Genomic DNA, 19497 nt, shown 5'->3' with positions numbered 1-19497 from the left:
CTTTCTTTCTTTCTTTCTTTCTTTCTTTCTTTCTTTCTACCTTTCTTTCTACCTTTCTTTCTACCTTTCTTTCTTTCTTTCTTTTCCCATCTCCAGGATTTTGAGAACTCAGTCCCTGGAATGGTACTATAACAACGTCAAGAGTCGCTTCAAGAGGTTTGGAAGTGCCAAGGTTTTAAAGACCTTGTACCGAAAACACATCATAGAGAGAGGGGCCTTGACTGATCTGCTAGGTAACGGCCACCTTTCCTTTTGTGGATCAGATCCATATTTCTTTGATTTCTTGTCTTTTTGTGGTACTTGGATATTATGGTGCCACCACCCAAGTGCCGTGGTCATCGAGAGAGGAAATTATTTGGCAAAGAATAAAATTACAAACCCACTTCTCATACCTGTGTGCTGTTAAAATGAGTTGTGGTTGTACAAGCACTTTTAAAAATCACACAGATCAATGTTCTTCTTAGTTAAGCCAAATGTCGTTGTTAAAGTGAAGTAAAGGTGTTACTGCCAAATATTTCCCTTAAATAGATTTTCATCATCCTCCAACAGCAAACTTTTGCATACAATCTTCTCGTCACATGTAGACAACCACTGCATGTCATCACCTGGACTCTGTTAAGGGACTGTGTAACCCCAGCCACTGAGGAGACACGAGCCAGTGCCTTCTTAGTGCCGGTCCCAAGCCCGGATAAATGGGGAGGGTTGCGTCAGGAAGAGCATCCGGCGTAAAATCTTTGCCAAATCAAATATGCGGATCATAAATCAGATTTCCATGCCGAATTGGTCGAGGCCCGGGTTACCAACAACCGCCACCGGTACTGTTGGCCAGCAGGGTGCCGGTGGAAACTATGCTACTGTTGGGCAAAGGAGAAGGAGAGGGGCAAGGCATGCCCAGAGGCAGCAGGAGAGGAGGAAGGGTAGGAGTGTGGAGGTGAGAGTCGGAACTCTGAATGTTGACACTATGGCTGGTAAAGGGAGAGAGCTGTCTGATATGATGGAGAGAAGGAAGGTAGGCATACTGTGTGTGCAAGAGACCAGGTGGAAGGGAAGTAAGGCCAGAAGCATCGGAGGAGGGTTAAAACTCTTCTACCATGGTTTGGATGGGAGGAGAAATGGGGTAGGGGTAGTTATGAAGGAAGAGTATGACAAGAGCGTGCTGGAGGTGAAGAGAGTGTCGGACAGAGTGATGAGTATGAAGCTGGAAATTAAAGGTATGATAATGAATGTTGTCAACGCATATGTCCCACAAGTTGGATGTGAGGTGATGAGGAGGTGATGGGCAGGTATGGTATCAAGGAGACACTCTAAATGATTGATCAGCCACAGCCTAAAGTAAAAAAAAAAAGAGAGAGAAAGTGGAAAGAGTGTGGAAGCTAGGTTAAGAGGAGAGGTGATGATCAGCGAGCAGCAGTATGGTTTCATGCCAGGAAAGAGCACCACAGATGTGATGTTTGCTTTGAGAATGTTGATGGAGAAGTATAGAGGAGGCCAGAAGGAGTTACATTGTGTCTTTGTGGATTTAGAGAAAGCTTATGACAGGGTGCCGAGAGAGGAGGTGTGGTATTGTATGAGGAAGTCGGGAGTTGCAGAGAAGTATGTAGGAGTGGTGCAGGATATGTATGAGGCAAGTGTGACAGTGGTGAGGTGTGCGGTTGGAATGACAGATGGGCTCACGGTGGAGGTGGGATTACATCAAGGATCGGCTCTGAGCCCTTTCTTGTTTTGCAATGGTGATGGACAGGTTGACGGACAAGATCAGGCAGGAGTCTCTGTGGGCTATGTTGCTTGTGGATGACATTGTGATCTGTAGTGAGGAGGGAGCAGGTTGAGGAGAGCCTGGAGAGGTGGCGGTATGCACTGGCGAGAAGAGGAATGAAAGTCGGAATACATATGCTCTCCATCTTTAAGAAGAAGCTAAAGACCCAGCTCTTTCTGGAACACCTCCACACCTGATGGTATTAGTATATAAGAAAGAAAAAATTCACTTCCATGCAGCCTATGCATTGCCTTTGTGCACTGCCCGTTGACACCTATGTCCTGTCGGACTTGAACCTAGTTTTTTGGCAGTTACTTGCGTTGTCGCCCCCTGACTAGATCCTTGCTTGTGTTCAAGGCTCCGCGTTTTTGGTTTTTACCGATTTTCACTGAAAAATACCCAGATTTTTTAAAAGGAGCAGATCAGTTTAAACTCCGATAAATTCCTGGATTTTTTTTTTTTTTTGAGGAATAAAAGCGGAAAACGCTGAGCCTTGCTTTTGTTGTGTTGACTCAGATGTGCGTCGCTTTGGATAAAAGCCTCTGCTAAATGAAACTGTAACATTGTAACACATGCATGAACGAGAGAGAGGACAGTGGAAAGATGAGGATGCAAGGAGTGGAGGTGACGAAGGTGGATGAGTTTAAATACTTGGGGTCAACTGTCCAAAGTAACGGGGAGTGCAGAAGAGAGGTGAAGAAGAGAGTGCAGGCAGGGTGGAGTGGGTGGAGAAGAGTGTCAGGAGTGATTTGTGACAGAAGGGTACCAGCAAGAGTTAAAGGGAAGGTTTACAAGATGGTAGTGAGACCAGCTATGTTGTATGGTTTAGAGACAATGGCACTGATGAAAAGACAGGAGGAGGAGCTGGAGGTGGCAGAGATGAAGATGATAAGATTTTCACTGGGAGTGATGAAGAAGGACAGGATTAGGAACGAGTATATTAGAGGGACAGCTCAGGTTGGACAGTTTGGAGACAAAGCAAGAGAGGCAAGATTGAGATGGTTTGGACATGTGTGGAGGAGAGATGCTGGGTATATTGGGAGAAGGATGCTGAATATGGAGCTGCCAGGGAAGAGGAGAAGAGGAAGGCCAAAGAGGAGGTTTATGGATGTGGTGAGGGAGGACATGCAGGTGGTTGACAAGATGCAGAGGACAGGAAGACATGGAAACAGATGATCCACTGTGGCGACCCCTTAATGGGAGCAGCGGAAAGAAGAAGTAATCCACTTCTGTCTCTTTCATTTCTTTCTATCTGTCTTTTTTCTTTTGTTCTCTTCGTTAATCTGTCTGCCCAGCTTCATCTCTGAACAGCACTCACTTCAGAAATATGTGTTGTGTCAGAGTGCTTCAAGTGGTGTGTCAGCCCATACTCTTAAGACTTCTCTTAATAATGCACGTCCAGTGTTTTGACTTAATCCCAGAGTCCGGCTTCCAGTTTCTTTAGGATTTCACCAGTTTCATTTTGAAGATTTTGGACGTGGAACCATAGCTGGACTCGGTTTTAGAACAGCATCTTACGGGGCAACCGAACGCAAGCATCGAACATGTTTCAGTCCAGTCGAACCCAACCAACCACATATTTGGAAGTTAAAACATAAGTGCAAGTTAAAAGTTATTACCCGAAATGCCAATAGCAACGGCCCATTGCGACACTGATTGACTTCCTAGTTCAAATTGAGGAATGAGCAGCTAATACTTACTGTAGGTAGCAGTAACCATTGAATTATCTGGCCAGTGCAATAATGGGAAATCATGTACATGTTTAAGAAAGAAGAAGGAAAGAAAGCCACTTTATGTTGTCATTGTACAGGTTACACGCTGCATATAACCCATCCTATAGTAAAGCAGCAGTGGGCAGCTGCAGCACCCAGGGACCCACTCCAGTTCTTCTTTCTGTTGCCTTGTTCATGGGCACAAGCTGGAGTATTAACCCTAGCATGCATGTCTTTTTGAACATGTCCTTTTAAACTGAGGCACTATACTTTTTTCTTTTCTTTTTTGTTATTGTTGAAAAGACAGGTTTAAGCTCATGTTCAGTTGCCCTATAAGATGTCATTGTAAAGCTGAGTCTTGTGGTGGTCCTGTGCCTAAAATCTTTAAAATGAAGCAGATGAGCAAAATGGTATCATGAGCCATATGCAAAATGGCAAAAACTACAAAAATAGAACCTGGATTGTAATAAAACGGATTTACAAGGTCATGGTTGGACACCAACACAAAAATTGTTTGATTGTTCATTTGTTTGCTTGGTTGCATAACAGCACAGTTGCATAATGGCCAAAACCGGTGATCGGTTTCCTATGCAAATGCAGTGAACATAAATTAGAGTTACAACAGCCACGTGTAGCTGATGTCTGGGGAATAGCTGCAACCACACCATTGTAAGATGGCAACAGATGCACTCTTGGCCCCCCTCCACGGTTTAGGGATGGTTGCTCCCTCTTAACATCAATGGCTCCTTTGATTCCCTGTTCAAACCAGCGTGTGCACATCCTTGATAGGGAGGAACGCTGGCCTGTAGGTGGGTGCAGACTGCGGAGTCCCGGCCTGATTAGGTAGCTCTTCTGTGTTGTGCCATCAACTTCGCCAGAGACTTCAGACCTATCCAGGATGTGCAATAGATCCTAGCCTGAAGTCCTGGCCTGATGAGGTCGCTCTTCTGTGTTGTGCCAGCCGCTTCACCGGTCTCCAGACTTCAGGCCGATCAAGGATCAAGGATGTGCACATTGATAGGCACATGAAACCAGCGTTCCTCCCTATCAAGGATGTGCGCATCCTTGTTAGGGAGGAACGCTGGTTTGAACAGGGAGTGAAAGAGGAAGAGGGAACGGCCATCCCTGAAGCGAGGAGGGGGCTAAGAGTACAGCTGTCACTATCTTATATCATCACTGTGATTGCAGCTATTCACCAATCCTCTGTGAATAGCACATGTGGCCGTTGTAACGCTAATTAATGGTCACAGCCTTTGCATGTGAAACCAATCGCTGGTTTCGGGAGTTATGCAGCTTTGCTGTTTATGAGTCGGAGGATACCTGTAGTCAGCTGAGGCTGACAAAGTCACTTAGATGAGTTATGAAAAGTTTCTCCCACTAAACCTTGTGTCCAGATGAACTGATTCAACTTTTCTGGGATTTCTTTACCTGGATTATTGAGCATGGTGGCCCAGTGGTTAGCACTGTTGCCCAAAAGCAAGAAGGTCCTGGGTTCGAACCCCAGGCTGTCCTAGGTCCTTTGTGTGGGGGTTTTGCATGGTCTCCCCATGTATGCATGGGTTTCTGCCGGCTGCTCCATTTTCCTCCCACCATCAAAAAGACATGCATGTCAGGGTTAATATCCTGTCTGTCCCCCTGACCAAGACAATGGAAAGAAGAACTGGAGTTGGTCCCCAGGCGCTGCACTGAGGCTGCCCACTGCTCCTATACCATAAGATGGGTTAAATGCAGAGGTTGAATTTCGTTTGAATGCTTGCTTACAATGGCAAATAAAGTGCCTTTCTCTCTTTCTTCTTCATCCATCAAGCCACTTCCTGCTCAGTGTTTCACTTAATAATTTTCTCACTTGCAGACGTACACGAGCATTTTCTCCACAAAGAAATATACGCTCCCACATTTAAACCACATTCTTTGCACACATGTGTATACACAAACGCACACAAAGACACACATGGGGTTTTGATACAGGGCAGGTAAACCTAGTATGATACTAGAATTCCTGCAAGCCTAGCTGGGAAGGACAAAAGGCCTGTGCAACTGGATGGAGCCGTGTGTGTGTGTGTGTGGGGGGGGCATTTGTTTATCTACATGTATTTCTTCCAAGTATTTGTGTGCTTTTGCGTCACTTTGCATGGATGAATAAGTGTGTTCTGTTAAAGAGCATAGTTACGGTCCCATCCGGCCAACTAATCCGCCCAGCGGCCCCGGCCACTTTGCCTCTGTGGTGATTTGTGCCCGTGCCGGGTAAACAGCAGGGCAGCTTTTATCCATCCCTTCCCAGATGCTGTTGTTTTGACCTGGCTGCAACACGATCTGGCTGCCTCTATGGCTGGTGACATGGCATTGTTACGAACCCTGGTGCACGGATTAAATGGAGAGAGAGAGAGAGAGAGAGGAGGCGGGGGCTAAATCGGGTCAGATGTTTGATTTGAATGCAGAAAGAGGCAGCATTTAGATGTTGAGGAAATTACTGTGCTCATAGACTCTAAATAATGATTGTTTGTCTGTGATGTTCAGTGATGTAGCCAGAGAATTGCTTTCTGTAATGGTGCTGTGCTCGTGCAGAAACCTCACATACACGGTACTGGAAGATTTTGCAGTAGCGATTAAGGGTGGATGTAGAGCAGGCTGTGGTATGTATACATCCGACACGTATAGAGGGAGATGAACACGAGGAAAAAATGTGAGAAAACATTGTCGCAAGTATTTGTGGGGTTACGTTAAGACTTGTGGTGGACGTCAGACTTTTATTACAGAATTATTTTTCTGCATATATATGCATCATTCTAGGAACCAGTGAACTTTTGAACTTAAAAAAATGGCAGTCTGATTTACAATTGTAATGATGGCCAATCTGAAAGGCCGACTGAGTACTTGTGAGGCAGGCCAAGGTTAACTTGCTGGCGGTGGTTCTCGTCTCTTAATGTCAGAATACTATACATGTTTTACTTCTTCTTTTTACAACAATTTTACAGCAGATCCAGCCTGCTTATACACTGTCAGGCTGACATGGCTAAAATACTTTGACAGCAGCCCAACCAAAACATGAAATGTATTCACTGAGCCTGTGAAGTGTAGCTTAGATGTCTGTGAGTGTGTAGCTAACTGTGTTTTTACAGTAAAAATGGCTTAATTGTACTATATAATGTATGTATATACTTCAATAACTTGTATATAAACTATGTAAATTCTACCAACACGTGGATCGGCGGTTCAAATCCCCATGTTACCTCCGGCTTAGTTGGGCGTCCCCACAGACACAATTGGCCGTGTCTGCAGGTGGGAAGCCGGCTGTGGGTATGTGTCCTGGTCGCTGTACTAGCGCTTCCTCTGGTCGGTCTGGGTGCCTGTTTGGGCGGGGAGGGGGAACTGGGGGGAATAGCATGATCTTCCCACGTGCTACGTCCCCCTGGTGAAACTCCTCACTGTCAGGTGAAAAGAAGCGGCTGGTGACTCCACATTTATTGGAGGAAACGTGGTAGTCTGCAGCCCTCCCCGGATCAACAGAGGGGGTGGAGCAGAGACCCGGACGGCTCGGAAGAGTGGGGTAATTGGCCGGGTACAATTGGGGAGAAAAGGGGGAAAATATCCACATACAAAAAAAAAAAGTTTTTATATTATATGTGTGAATTGGAAAACTCCATGAAGACAGTGATGGTATGGTTTTGGTGATTTAAAAGATGCTTTGATTGGCAGGTAAGATTGCTGTCACCATGCTTGTGCTGTCTTGCATCGTCAAAATGTTCCTCTCGCCAACTTTCCCCCCTGACTTCCTTTCCATCGCTCCGCATCCCTCTTCATTCGCCCTCTCCTAATCTCCTCCCCATTCCCGATCTTTTGCCTTCTCTGCCTCGCCTATCTTATCTCAGCTACCTATCTTGTCTTTACTTTCATTCTCGTACCATTTTCCTCTGCTGTTCCCTCTTACATCACCGCAGGGGAAATAGGATTATGTGGCTCTGCCGCTGGCGTCCTAACTCACATGAGCTCGACAGATTATACTGCTTCCAATTCCCAAATTCTCACATCGCCGCTCCCACTAACTGCCTAACGGGCTGACGGGCTTACTGCATGATTACGGATGCACTGTAGCATGTGAGCGTGAAGTCCCGTGTTTTTATATGCATCTTTATCTGTATAAATGGTGTGTCTGTGTGTATGCATGTGTGCGTGTATGGGTGCTCATGTTTTTGTGTGGCTCAGATAATGCCTGCTTGTATACTGAGAGACTGCCTCTGATTTAGTGGGTGGGCAAAGATCTGTTGCAATGGAAAAGAATGAGTTATTACATCAGGTGTTGCTCCAGTGTGCGTGTGTGTGTGTGTGTGTGTGTGTGTGTGTGTGTGTGTGTGTGTGTGTGTGTGTGTGTGTGAGAGAGAGAGATGCAGACATCCACACTGTCCACATCTGCGGTTGTGTTTTTCCGTTGATTGTCCTATTTCACCACTTCCTTCTGATTGTCTCCTGTCAGTATATCTGAACAGGGGTTGGGTCTTATTTTACCTGAGAGAGCCTCTCCTTCAAGAATAGCTTATGTGAAATAGGTGAGACATCTCTTTTCATTTCACTGCACTCGGGACTTGGACTTGTGTGTACATGACAAATAAAACTCTTGACTCTTGATCAACAGTGATTACCAATTACCGGCATGTTCCTCAGGCTGAACAGAATATACTGGGCAACTCTTTGATGGGGGCAAAATTATGAAGTCCAGGAAATGTATTCTGATCAAACTGATGTCATCACGTCCGGGTAGCGTGGCAGTCTAGTCTGTTGCCTACCAACACAGGGATCCTGGTCAAGCTTGGTTGGGCGTCCGTACAGACACAATTGGCCGTGTCTGCGGGTGGGAAGCCGGATGTGGGTATGTGTCCTGGTTGCTGCACTAGCACCTCCACTGGTCAGTTGGGGCGCCTGCTCGGGGGTAGGGGGAACTGGGGGGAATAGTGTGATCCTTCCACGCGCTTCATCCCCCTGGTGAAACTCCTCACTGTCAGGTGAAAAGAAGCTGCTGGTGACTCCACATGTATGGGAGGAGGCATGTGGTAGTCTGCAGCCCTCCCTGGATCGGCAGAGGGGGTGCAGCAGAGACCGGGATGGCTCGGAAGAGTGGGGTAATTGGACGGGTACAATTGGGGAGAAAAAGGGGGGGGGATCCCCCAAAAAAATGTTTGATGTCATCACATCTTCGCTTTGTCAGTCATATCCACTTTGTCTGTGCTGAGAAGAGTTAAAATGGTGACAGTACACACTGCAGAAATCCTAAAGAAATTTGCTTATTGGCTTCTGCTTGTGTATAGAAAGCAGCTACAAGATTGTAACATGTTCTTGTCGTCCTCCTTTTCCTTATCATCGTCATCATGGCGGTGGTGACGGGGCTATGGATTGGTCTCCATCCATTCATCTGTTTGTCCTTCCTTCCATCCATCCATCCATCCATCCATCCATCCATCATATGCAACACCCCAGATGCCACAGGTGAGATTCTAATAAAGCTCAGGGACTATTGGATCCCGACACCCGTTTATTCTGAGTCTGGTTTAGTGCTGGGCGATAATTAAATCTTACCCTTTAGCGTCTGTCAGTGATGTTGTATCGGGATGAAAGTCAGGTACAGGAAGTCCCCGGATTACAAACGAGTTCTGTTTTTGAGTCTGTTTGTAAGTTGAAATATGTGTGTAAGTTGGAACAGTTACACACAGCTCATAGCTAGTGTCTATTTGCCAAATGTTTGTCTTAGTATATAGTATATATTTTACCTAAAACATCATAAATATAATAATGCAGTAATAATAATAAATGTAGGGGCGTTCAGATGGCATGGTGGTCTATTCTGTTGACTACCAACACGGGGATCCTGGTCCGGCTTGGTCGGGCGTCCCTACAGACACAATTAGCCGTGTCTGTGGGTGGAAAGCCGGATGTGGGTATTGTCCTGGTCGCTGCACTAGTACCTCCTCTGGTCAGTCGGGGCACCTGTTCAGGGGGGAGGGGGAACTGGGGGAAATAGCGTGATCCTACCACGTGCTACGTCCCCTGGTGAAACTCCTCACTGTCAGGTGAAAAGAAGCAGCTGGCGACTCCACCTGTATGGGAGGAGGCATGTGGTAGTCTGCAGCCCTCCCTGGATCAGCAGAGGGGGTGTAGCAGCGACTGGGATGGCTCAGAAGAGTTGGGTAATTGGCCAAGTACAATTGGGGGTGGGGTCGCGGTGGCAGCAAGCTAAGTAGGGCACTCCAGACATCCCTCTCCCCAGCAACACCCTCCAGCTCCTCCTGGGCCATCCCAAGGCATTCCCAGGCCAGATTGGACATGTAGTCCCTCCAGCGCGTTCTGGGTCTACCCCGGGATCTCCGCCTAGTTGGCCGTGCCTGGTAAACCTCCAAAGGAAGGCCCCAGGAGGCATCCTAATCAGATGCCCGAACCACCTCAACTGGCTCCTTTCGATGCGAAGGAGCAGCGGCTCTACTCCAACATCCCTCTGGATGTCCGAGCTCCTCACCCTATCTCTAAGGCTAAGCCCAGACACCCTACGGAGGAAACTCATTTCAGCCACTTGTATCCGCGAGCTCACCATTTCGGTCACTACCCAAAGCTCATGACCATAGGTGAGGGTTGGAACGAAGACTGACTGGTAAATTGAGAGCTTTGTCTTCCAGCTCAGCTCCCTCTTCACCACAACAGTCTGGTACAACGTCCACATTACTGCTGATGCTGCACCAATCCACCTGTCAATCTCCCGCTAAATCCTACCCTCACTCGTGAACAAGACCCCGAGATACTTGAATTCATTCACTTGAGGCAGCAACTCGTCCCCAACCCGGAGGGAGCAATCCACCATTTTCCAGTAGAGAACCATGGCTTCAGACTTGGAGGGGCTGACTCTCATCCCAGCCATTTCACACTTAGCTGCAAACCGCCCCAGTGTGCGCTGGATGTCGCGTTCTGATGAAGCCAACAAAACCACATCATCTGCAAAGAGCAGAGATGCAATTCTGAGGTTCCCAAAACGGACACACTCCTCACCTTGGCTGCGCCTTGAGATCCTGTCCATGAATATCACAAACAAAACCGGAGACAAGGGACAACCTTGCCGGAGTCCGACACCCACCGAAAACGTGTTTGACTTTGTGCCAAGAATGCGGACACAGCTCTCACTTTGATTATACAAGGACCAGATGGCTTGTAGCAACTGCCCCGGTACCCCATACTCCCACAGTACCCCCCACAGAGTGCCCCGGGGTACACGGTCGTAAGCCTTCTCCAAGTCCACAAAATACATGTAGACTGGGGGAAAATTAAAAAGAAAATCATTATGATGATATTGTTCATATCGCCACTGCTAATACTGCTGAATGCCTCTGTTTTGAGATTGTGCACGGGTCCACATGATGTCAGACTCGTACTGTTCGGCTCTTCTTGTTGATTGGCAGTCTTCCTTCTTTCACGTTCATGGGATTTTTTTTAAGTTTCACTTAACAGTAATCAGTTTTGCCATGAACGTGCTTTTCAAGCACGAGGGATTTATCAACACACAAACAAATTAGACAATTGCAAATTAAATCTGTGCTCTGAACACATTTTGCAAAATTCTGCAATTTTTTTTTCTTACTTCTGATATGTGTATGAAAAAATATACACAATTGTTCACTAGCAGATGGCTTAGCAGGGTCCAATGTGGGTCAGACAACACAGAAAAAAACAGGTGGATAAATAAATACCGACACAAGCTGAATTGTATTCAGACAAAAAATGCACATCACTTTGCTTCCCAAGCCCAGTCCCCGTTCCCGTAGTACTGCTGGTTTTCTGTTGTACCGGATAGTTATTCGTGTCCGCCTGTTATGGCAGGTTGGAAAACTCTGGTTAGATAATTGAAAAACCTGCCAGACAGAAAAAAGTAGAAAAATAGAAAACCAGTGGACCGTAGGATGTGTGGAGTTGGCTATCCTATCTGCCCTCCTTCCTTATCATAAAGCGGGCATGTGGGTTTTAAAAGACGGCTGGTAGCACAGTATTTCCTCAACTTAACATAAGTAAACAGACACAAATGACTTTCTTTGGGCTACTCTTGAGTGCGTGTGTGTGTGTGTGTGTGTGTGTGTGTTTGTGCATGTGGGTGAGTATGTCTGTGTTTGTGCTTGCTTATGTGTGTGTCTGAGTCTTTGTCTGTGTGACTCACTATTCCCAGAGAATATATAAATCCATGGAGATGCTAGACTTAGATTAGAGCCAAGAAGAGGAGGTTTAGAAAATCATCACTTGTGTCCCTGAAGTAGGGTTATCATTCATTTGAACTGGTCAGGAGCCAGAATTTTCCCTCAGCTCAGCCACAACTCAACCACAATGGGAACAGAAGGGGAATGGCTTTGCACGTGTCCTCAACTTGTCACCTGGAGTCAGTTTTGCTTCCCACAGCAATCCCATCTATGTTGACTCCAGTGAACTGTTTACTCCCACACAAACCAGCTCAACCTTCAACATGGGAAGACCTTGGACCCGGTTAGACCCAGTTAATACAGAGAGTCAGCGGCTGTCACATTGTTTGTGAAACAGTGACCTTGGTTCATGGTTCAGTCTCTCTCATGCTCTGTCAAAATGGGGGAGTTACGGTAAAATATATTTTAAACACCTGATATAAAAACAGACTGTCTTCACTTACTGCAAGTGATGTGTATGTATCTGAGGTTTCTCATGGTGTTTGGAATAAATCAACTACGTTTATCATTTCATCAGTCAGTCAGTGAGTCAAATTTCGCTATGTAGCACATTTTGTGTATACAAATGCAATACAATGCCCTTAGCTTGAGGGCAGATAAAAAATTAAAACAGCTGGGGTGTCCAGGTAGCATGGCGGTCTATTCCGTTGCCTACCAATACGGGAATCGCCGGTTTGAATCCCTGTGTTACCTCTGGCTTGCTCGGGCATCCCTACAGACACAATAGGCCATGTCTGTGGGTGGGAAGCCAGATGTGGGTATGTGTCCTGGTTGTTGCGCTAGCGCCTCCTCTGGTCGGTTGGGGTGCCTGTTCGGGGGGGAGGGGGAACTGGGGGGAATAGCATGATCCTCCCACGCGCTACATACCCATGGTGAAACTCCTCACTGTCAGGTGAAAAGAAGCGGCTGGCGACTCCACATGTATGGGAGGAGGCATGTGGTAGTCTGCAGCCCTCCCCGGATCGGCAGACGGGGTGCAGCAGCAACTGGGATGGCTTGGAAGAGTGGGGTAATTGATTAGATACAGTGGGGAGAAAAAACGGGAAACAATTTTTTAAAAATTTAAAACTGCTAAAAAGCGTAATTGTATAACTGGGTTTGAAAACATTTCACCACTCATCCAGTTGGCTTCTTCAGTTCAGAGTGTGTACTTTATTTTGTGTACTGATGATTGAATTGAATCTTCACAGATAAAATAGTTGCATACAACATATATGTAAAACAAACACGATTCACGTAAAGTAAGCAGTAATAGGATGAAGACTGACGCTAGTTAAGCACATGTGCATGTGAGTGTGCAAATGGGCAGTGTTGGAGTAGGATGCAGGGCTGTGTAAGTGGATGGATTGGAATTTTAACCCAATTTGACAGAAACCCCATAGCATCCAAATTTCTCACATTTAATTCAACACTTTGTGGAAAGGAAGTTGCCACCAATCACCAAATTCTGTTTAGCTTTGGTTCAACTGGAGCAAGTTTTAGCCCATCTACGCAATGTCATTTGAAATGTGGTCAGTAAGAGAATCAGAAGGACTAAGGCCATTTTGTGAACTAAGATATACAGTTTCATGTCTTCCATGTGACAGTGAAGACCAATAGCGTGCTTGTGAATGATGGCTCCAAGTTGAGGGCTGTAGTCACCAAACAACAAGGGGCCCAAAATACGGCCCTGTGGCACACAATGCATGCACCATTAATCATTTGTGGTGTGAAATTGTTGATGAACACCAGGGAAAGCCTGACTTGTTTAATTATGAGCAAAATTGGTTTGGAGCAGTGACAAAGAGGCCTGGCCGGTCTTCTAGTTGGTCAAGGGGGTTATGATGATCAACAGTGTCAAATATAAACCTAATGTTCAAAAGCATCACAACAATTTATTTTTTTCCTATAAAAGTTAACTTTGATTAACTTTTAATGGAGGAAAAGGTTAGTCAACATCATTCCCTTCAAATTTACTAATTCGTAGTTGATTCCTTAACAGTCTTAACCACAGCAGCTTCTGTATTGTGGCATTGCACAGAAACCAGACTTGAGTTTCTCAGATACAGTATGCTTTTAGTTTTTACCCTAGGTTCCTTGGTTTACTTAGTTTCTATTTAAAAATGCAGCTCTATTGTTACTTTGGTGCCCGTCTGTTTTGTGCGCTCATTAAGCCGGTGGTGTGATGACTCATAGTACAATGCTCTGTCTGTGAGTATTGGAGGGCAGAATGTTAAACAGTGTCTCAGGGCCAGTGCTGTCGCCTCGCCGAATAGCAAACCTCCACCCACAGCAGTGGGAGCAGATTAAGCATGTATATAGATGATGCAATTAAGTGTTTGTATAAGTGTGTTTGTATGTGTGTGTGTGTGTGTGTGTGTGTGTGTGTGTGTGTGTGTGTGTGTGTGTGTGTGTGTGTGTGTGTGTGTGTGTGTGTGTGTTGAAAAGACCATTTGTGTAATATAGACATCTTTGTCGAAAGAGATCAGATAATGTAGACAGAACAACTTGTAACCTTGAGCAACTGAACATTTTGCTGGCTGCACTTTGGATTCAGATTCCTATTGATCTGTCGTAGACCATCTGCTTTACAGATGAGATGTGCATGCACGCACACACACACACACACACACACACACACACACACATGCAAGCATAGAGTTGTTCAGATAAGTGTTGTCTGAAGTATTTTCAAGCAGGGGCGGCCATTGAATAACTTCTATGATATTCATCCTGCCCATAATGATAGTACACTGCTCCAGCTACCTCAGCTAGATTCTCTCTCTCTCTCTCTCTCTCTCTCTCTCTCTCTCTCTCTCTCTCTCTCTCTCTCTCTCTCTCTCTCTCTCTCTCTCTTATCTCACCTATTGTCCCCCCCCACTCTCTCGCTCTCTCTCTATCTCACCTAGTGTCTCTCCCCCCTCTGTCTTCCCCCCCTCTTATCTCACCTACTGTCCTTCCCTCCCTCTCTCTCTCTTATCTCACCTATTGTCCCCCGCCCCCCCTCGCTCTCTCTCTCTGGGTCTTTCTCTCTCTCTACCTCCCTCTCTATTATCTCACCTGTCCTTCTCTCTCTCTCTCTTTCTTATCTCACCTTCTGTCTCCCCTCCCCCCTGCTCTCTCTCACCTATTGTCCTTCCCTCTCTCTCTCTCTCTCTCTCTCTCTCTCTCTCTCTCTCTCTCTCTCTCTCTCTCTCTCTCTCTCTCTCTCTCTCTCTCGCCTTCTATTGTCCCTCCCTTTTTGCCTTGCTCAGTATGAGGACTGTGTGCTACTCTAACCATAATGAATGAGGATGTGTGAAGGGAGACCCTCATTGAGCAGCAACACACATCACTGTGGCAACAAGTCAGAAATATGTATTCATTTATTTATCTATTTAGCTCAGTAGCTAGCGTGGCCAAAATTAGCATTATAAAAACAATTTTTAGCTGTCCTTAGCTAACGTAAAATTGTCCCTAGTTCTGTGTGTGTGTGTGTGTGTGTTGGTCCTGTGATGGCCTGGTGGTCTGTCCAGGGTGTCTCCCCCGCCTGCCGCCCAGTGACTGCTTGGATAGGCTCCAGCATCCCGTGACCCTGAGAGCAGGATAAGCGGTTTGGATGATGGATGGATGGAAAAGACGGAATGGTGCTTTATACACCTTTGATACATATTAACTGGCACAGCTGATGCCAGTTAATATGATGTGATACATTTAGATAACTGGGATTTATCTCATCTTGCAAATCTTCGGCGGTAGACGGGTTGTGGCGACAGTAAGGAAACCACCCTTAAACCGGATGACCCAGGCTCCTGCAGACATCAGATCCACCAAAACAAAAAAAACCACATCCTTGAACAAGCTGCTAGCTCCTCGCCGGCTTCAGGGGGACCGCTCTTTGGCAGCACCCCACGTTCTGACCTCTCAGCGGAAAGACCGTTAAGCTAAATGGATCGATAAACTACACTCACCGGCCACTTTATTAGGCACACCTGTCCAACTGCTCGTTAACGCAAATTTCTAATCAGCCAATCACATGGCAGCAACTCCATGCATTTAGGCATGTAGACATGGTCAAGACGATCTGCTGCAGTTTAAACCGAGCATCAGAATGGGGGAGAAAGGTGATTTAAGTGACTTTGAACGTGGCATGGTTGTTGGTGCCAGACGGGCTGGTCTGAGTATTTCAGAAACTGCTGATCTACTGGGATTTTCACGCACAACCATCTCTAGGGTTTACAGAGAATGGTCCGAAAAAGAGAAAATATCCAGTGAGCGGCAGTTCTGTGGGCGAAAATGCCTTGTTGATGCCAGAGGTCAGAGGAGAATGGCCAGACTGGTTCGAGCTGATAGAAAGGCAACAGTAACTCAAATAACCACTCATTACAACCGAGGTATGCAGAAGAGCATCTCTGAACGCACAACACGTCGAACCTTGAGGCAGATGGGCTACAGCAGCAGAAGACCACACCGGGTGCCACTCCTGTCAGCTAAGAACAGGAAACTGAGGCTACAATTCGCACAGGCTCACCAAAATTGGACAATAGAAGATTGGAAAAACGTTGCCTGGTCTGATGAGTCTCGATTTCTGCTGCGACATTCGGATGGTAGGGTCAGAATTTGGCGTCAACAACATGAAAGCATGGATCCATCCTGCCTTGTATCAACGGTTCAGGCTGGTGGTGGTGGTGGTGTAATGGTGTGGGGGATATTTTCTTGGCACACTTTGGGCCCCTTAGTACCAATTGAGCATCGCGTCAACGCCACAGCCTAGCTGAGTATTGTTGCTGACCATGTCCATCCCTTTATGACCACAGTGTTCCCATCTTCTGATGGCTACTTCCAGCAGGATAACGCGCCATGTCATAAAGCTCGAATCATCTCAGACTGGTTTCTTGAACATGACAATGAGTTCACTGTACTCAAATGGCCTCCACAGTCACCAGATCTCAATCCAATAGAGCACCTTTGGGATGTGGTGGACCGGGAGATTCGCATCATGGATGTGCAGCCGACAAATCTGCAGCAACTGCGTGATGCTATCATGTCAATATGGACCAAACTCTCTGAGGAATGTTTCCAGTACCTTGTTGAATCTATGCCACGAAGGATTAAGGCAGTTCTGAAGGCAAAAGGGGGTCCAACCCGGTGCTAGCAAGGTGTACCTAATAAAGTGGCCAGTGAGTGTATGTTACTGTTATGCAAAGGCGGCGCCACCTAAACGAAGTGGAGCTGAAGGTTGTTGTTTTTCCCCCCCTCTACAGTATTTCACCCTGTGGCGATGTGAGCAGACATCCTGTCCGTGCGGCGGACATTATTTTATTAGGCTGCATGTGCTGCCAGATGCTCGGTTCTAATCAAGAAGGGAACCGTCGGGACTCTCCTGCAGCTGCTGCCGCTTCAGGAACTTCAGCTCTGAAGCGCAGCTTTATCGACTTGTTAGTTTGAGCCACTCCTTTCTTTCAGTTGCCAACATTTTTTTCTTCATTTCATTTCATCCTTTCTTAAACCCCTACACACACACACATACACACAGACATGTGATGCACATACATGTGTGTGTGTTTCATATATCTATGACACACACACACACATTCTGCATCTGTCTCTTCTGCTGCTTTTCTTTCTTGTAGCAAAAAAACAACAGAAAAAAAACACACACACAAAACCAAAGTGCACATGCGCTCTCTCTCTCTTGCTCCATCCTCCACCGCACCCCCCCCCCCACACACACACACCCTCTCACCCATAGACAGACACACTCACTTAGACACACTGGCGGACATGGACCACCGCTGTCGTCTGTGTGGTTACCATGGCGATATCGAATGATTTCCTCCTCTCCGCTGGGCAGCGGGGAGGAAGGTGAGACGGTGGTCATGCAGAGGAAATAAGAAATTGGAACATGGGGAGAAACACACCGGAGACACGCGCGGAGGACGATGAACTTCCATCACCTCAATAAGAAATAACACACTGAGATCCCGGTCAGATTAACTTCCTGGCTGGGGTGGCAGGTACACACTCTGGGAGCAAAGGGGGGAGTGTGACTGACAGTCGATAGCATTTTTGTTTTTTCTGTGTGACGGTGGAATAAGCGCTGAGGCATGCTGACAGACCATCCCGCCGGCGGGGGAGCTCAGTATGTAAACCGCAGTGACATCAGTGTTGTGTGTCTGGGCTTTACATGTGCCAGGCAGTGGTGATATACCTGCCTCAGGTCCTCTCAGACAGTCCAACCGTCTGCTTTCTGTTGTGTGTGTGTGTGTGTGTGTGTGAGAGAGAGAGAGAGAGAGAGAGAGAGAGAGAGAGAGAGAGAGAGAGAGGGGTGGTAAAACTTAATTTCCTTCGCTAAAGGATAAAACATCCCCATAAACTATAATTCATCTCCTTGTGGCATCCTGTTATTTCCCAATTTTGCAAAAAATAATAAATAAAAAAATGGCAGTGTGCCATCATTAATACCACAAGGTGTTGGTGGCAGGCTAAGACATCTGTTTTATGTTTCAGATGGGAACTTTTGGGAGATATAAGGTTTGCATCCAACAGCAACATTATGGCAGGAAGTGGCAGTGGAAATGGGTGTGCACAAAAAATGGCTGCCTGGGCTGAGTATGTCCTCCCGGCTGTGGTTTATTTTTCACAGAGATCAGCGAGTTGCTCTGACTCTGAACACGCAGACTAATACCAAACCACCGGGACCCTTCAGACTGTCTCTGTGCAGTCAGCCTGAAACAGCAGCCGCACCAGCAAGAGCAGGGAGCCGAGACGCAATGTTCAGTTCAGCCGAGGTGTGTGTGTGTGTGTGTGTGTGTGTGTGTGTGCTCGTTATGTCGAGACTGGAGGCTGCAGGCTGAGGGAAAGGGCAGCGGATGGGGATGGAGTTTGGTTGTGTGTGGATTCGGTGTGCGGCCGGAGCTCTGAGCTGTGGGAAGCAGGTGTGTACTTCTGGCTGGAGGTTGGGTGTGATTGTGTTTGGCTGTTGCTTGGGATACTGCTGAGGGAATGGATGTTGGGTGGGGCTGAGAAATAAATCCTTTCAAAATTAACATCGCAATATGCACACGTGCAATGGGTCACGTTGCAGAGGATGCAGTGTACGACAGAATGTCGCCGTAAGTCATGTTAAAACTCTTTTAGTACTCGCTGGAAAATGAAATCTGGCAATATCCACTTCTATATGGTTCCTCTCGAAGAAGACTATTCTAGTGCATCGGAAAACGTGTGTAATTTATTCCGCTTTAATGATTTCTTTGACAACATCCTGTTTCCTCTCTAAAATCCCCTGAACATTGCTCGAAGTGTAAACGCTTCACAAATGGAGCTTGGAAAGTTAAAAGCAGCATACATGTGGGGAAATTATGCAGCGCATCTTATTCTTAAACGGTGGAATACATAATCAAGCAAATGTCTGGATGCCCTGAGAGGCAAGTGGGAAAAATGTGTTTGTTTATTTGTTGGTTCAGGATCATTTTTCTGTACAGCAGTTCTATAAATTAATGTAAAATAACAAAGAAATAAAGACATTTAAACTGGCCTGGAAAAACTGAATACTTTCAGTCCTCCCAGTGAGTATTTCCTGTTGACTTTGCAGTAGTGACATTTTTATTTTGATACAATAAACAACCCTGGCGTCGCACATCACTCAGTAGAAACAAAGCAGTGTGTTCATACGGGAGTAGAGTTCAGGTCCCCATGAAAGGCTTGGCTTTATGGACTTGGCTGGTGCACGCCAGTCCCCATGGGGGCGTTCTCTCCGCAGGCCTACCCTCCCAACACTCCTCTCTGCTGGTTGGTTTACATGGAACGTGTCGAAGTGCTGCCATTACGATGTGCCGGAGGCTTCGTGTTG

General features: G+C 46.4%; 1 protein-coding gene across 1 annotated transcript in view; it reads left to right on the top strand.

The window, feature by feature from the left end:
* myripb (myosin VIIA and Rab interacting protein b) overlaps nt 1–19497 on the top strand; it is a 176020-nt gene that overhangs the window by 126153 nt on the left and 30370 nt on the right. The window contains exon 3 of the mRNA XM_056299755.1: nt 97–233. Coding sequence (XP_056155730.1) covers nt 97–233 — 137 coding nt within the window. The remainder of the gene's footprint in view (nt 1–96; nt 234–19497) is intronic.

Source organism: Lampris incognitus, chromosome 19 (genome assembly GCF_029633865.1).
Source record: "Lampris incognitus isolate fLamInc1 chromosome 19, fLamInc1.hap2, whole genome shotgun sequence".
NCBI lineage: Eukaryota > Metazoa > Chordata > Actinopteri > Lampriformes > Lampridae > Lampris > Lampris incognitus.
Note: the sequence above shows the minus strand (reverse complement) of the source record. Positions and strands in the feature narration are given on the sequence as shown.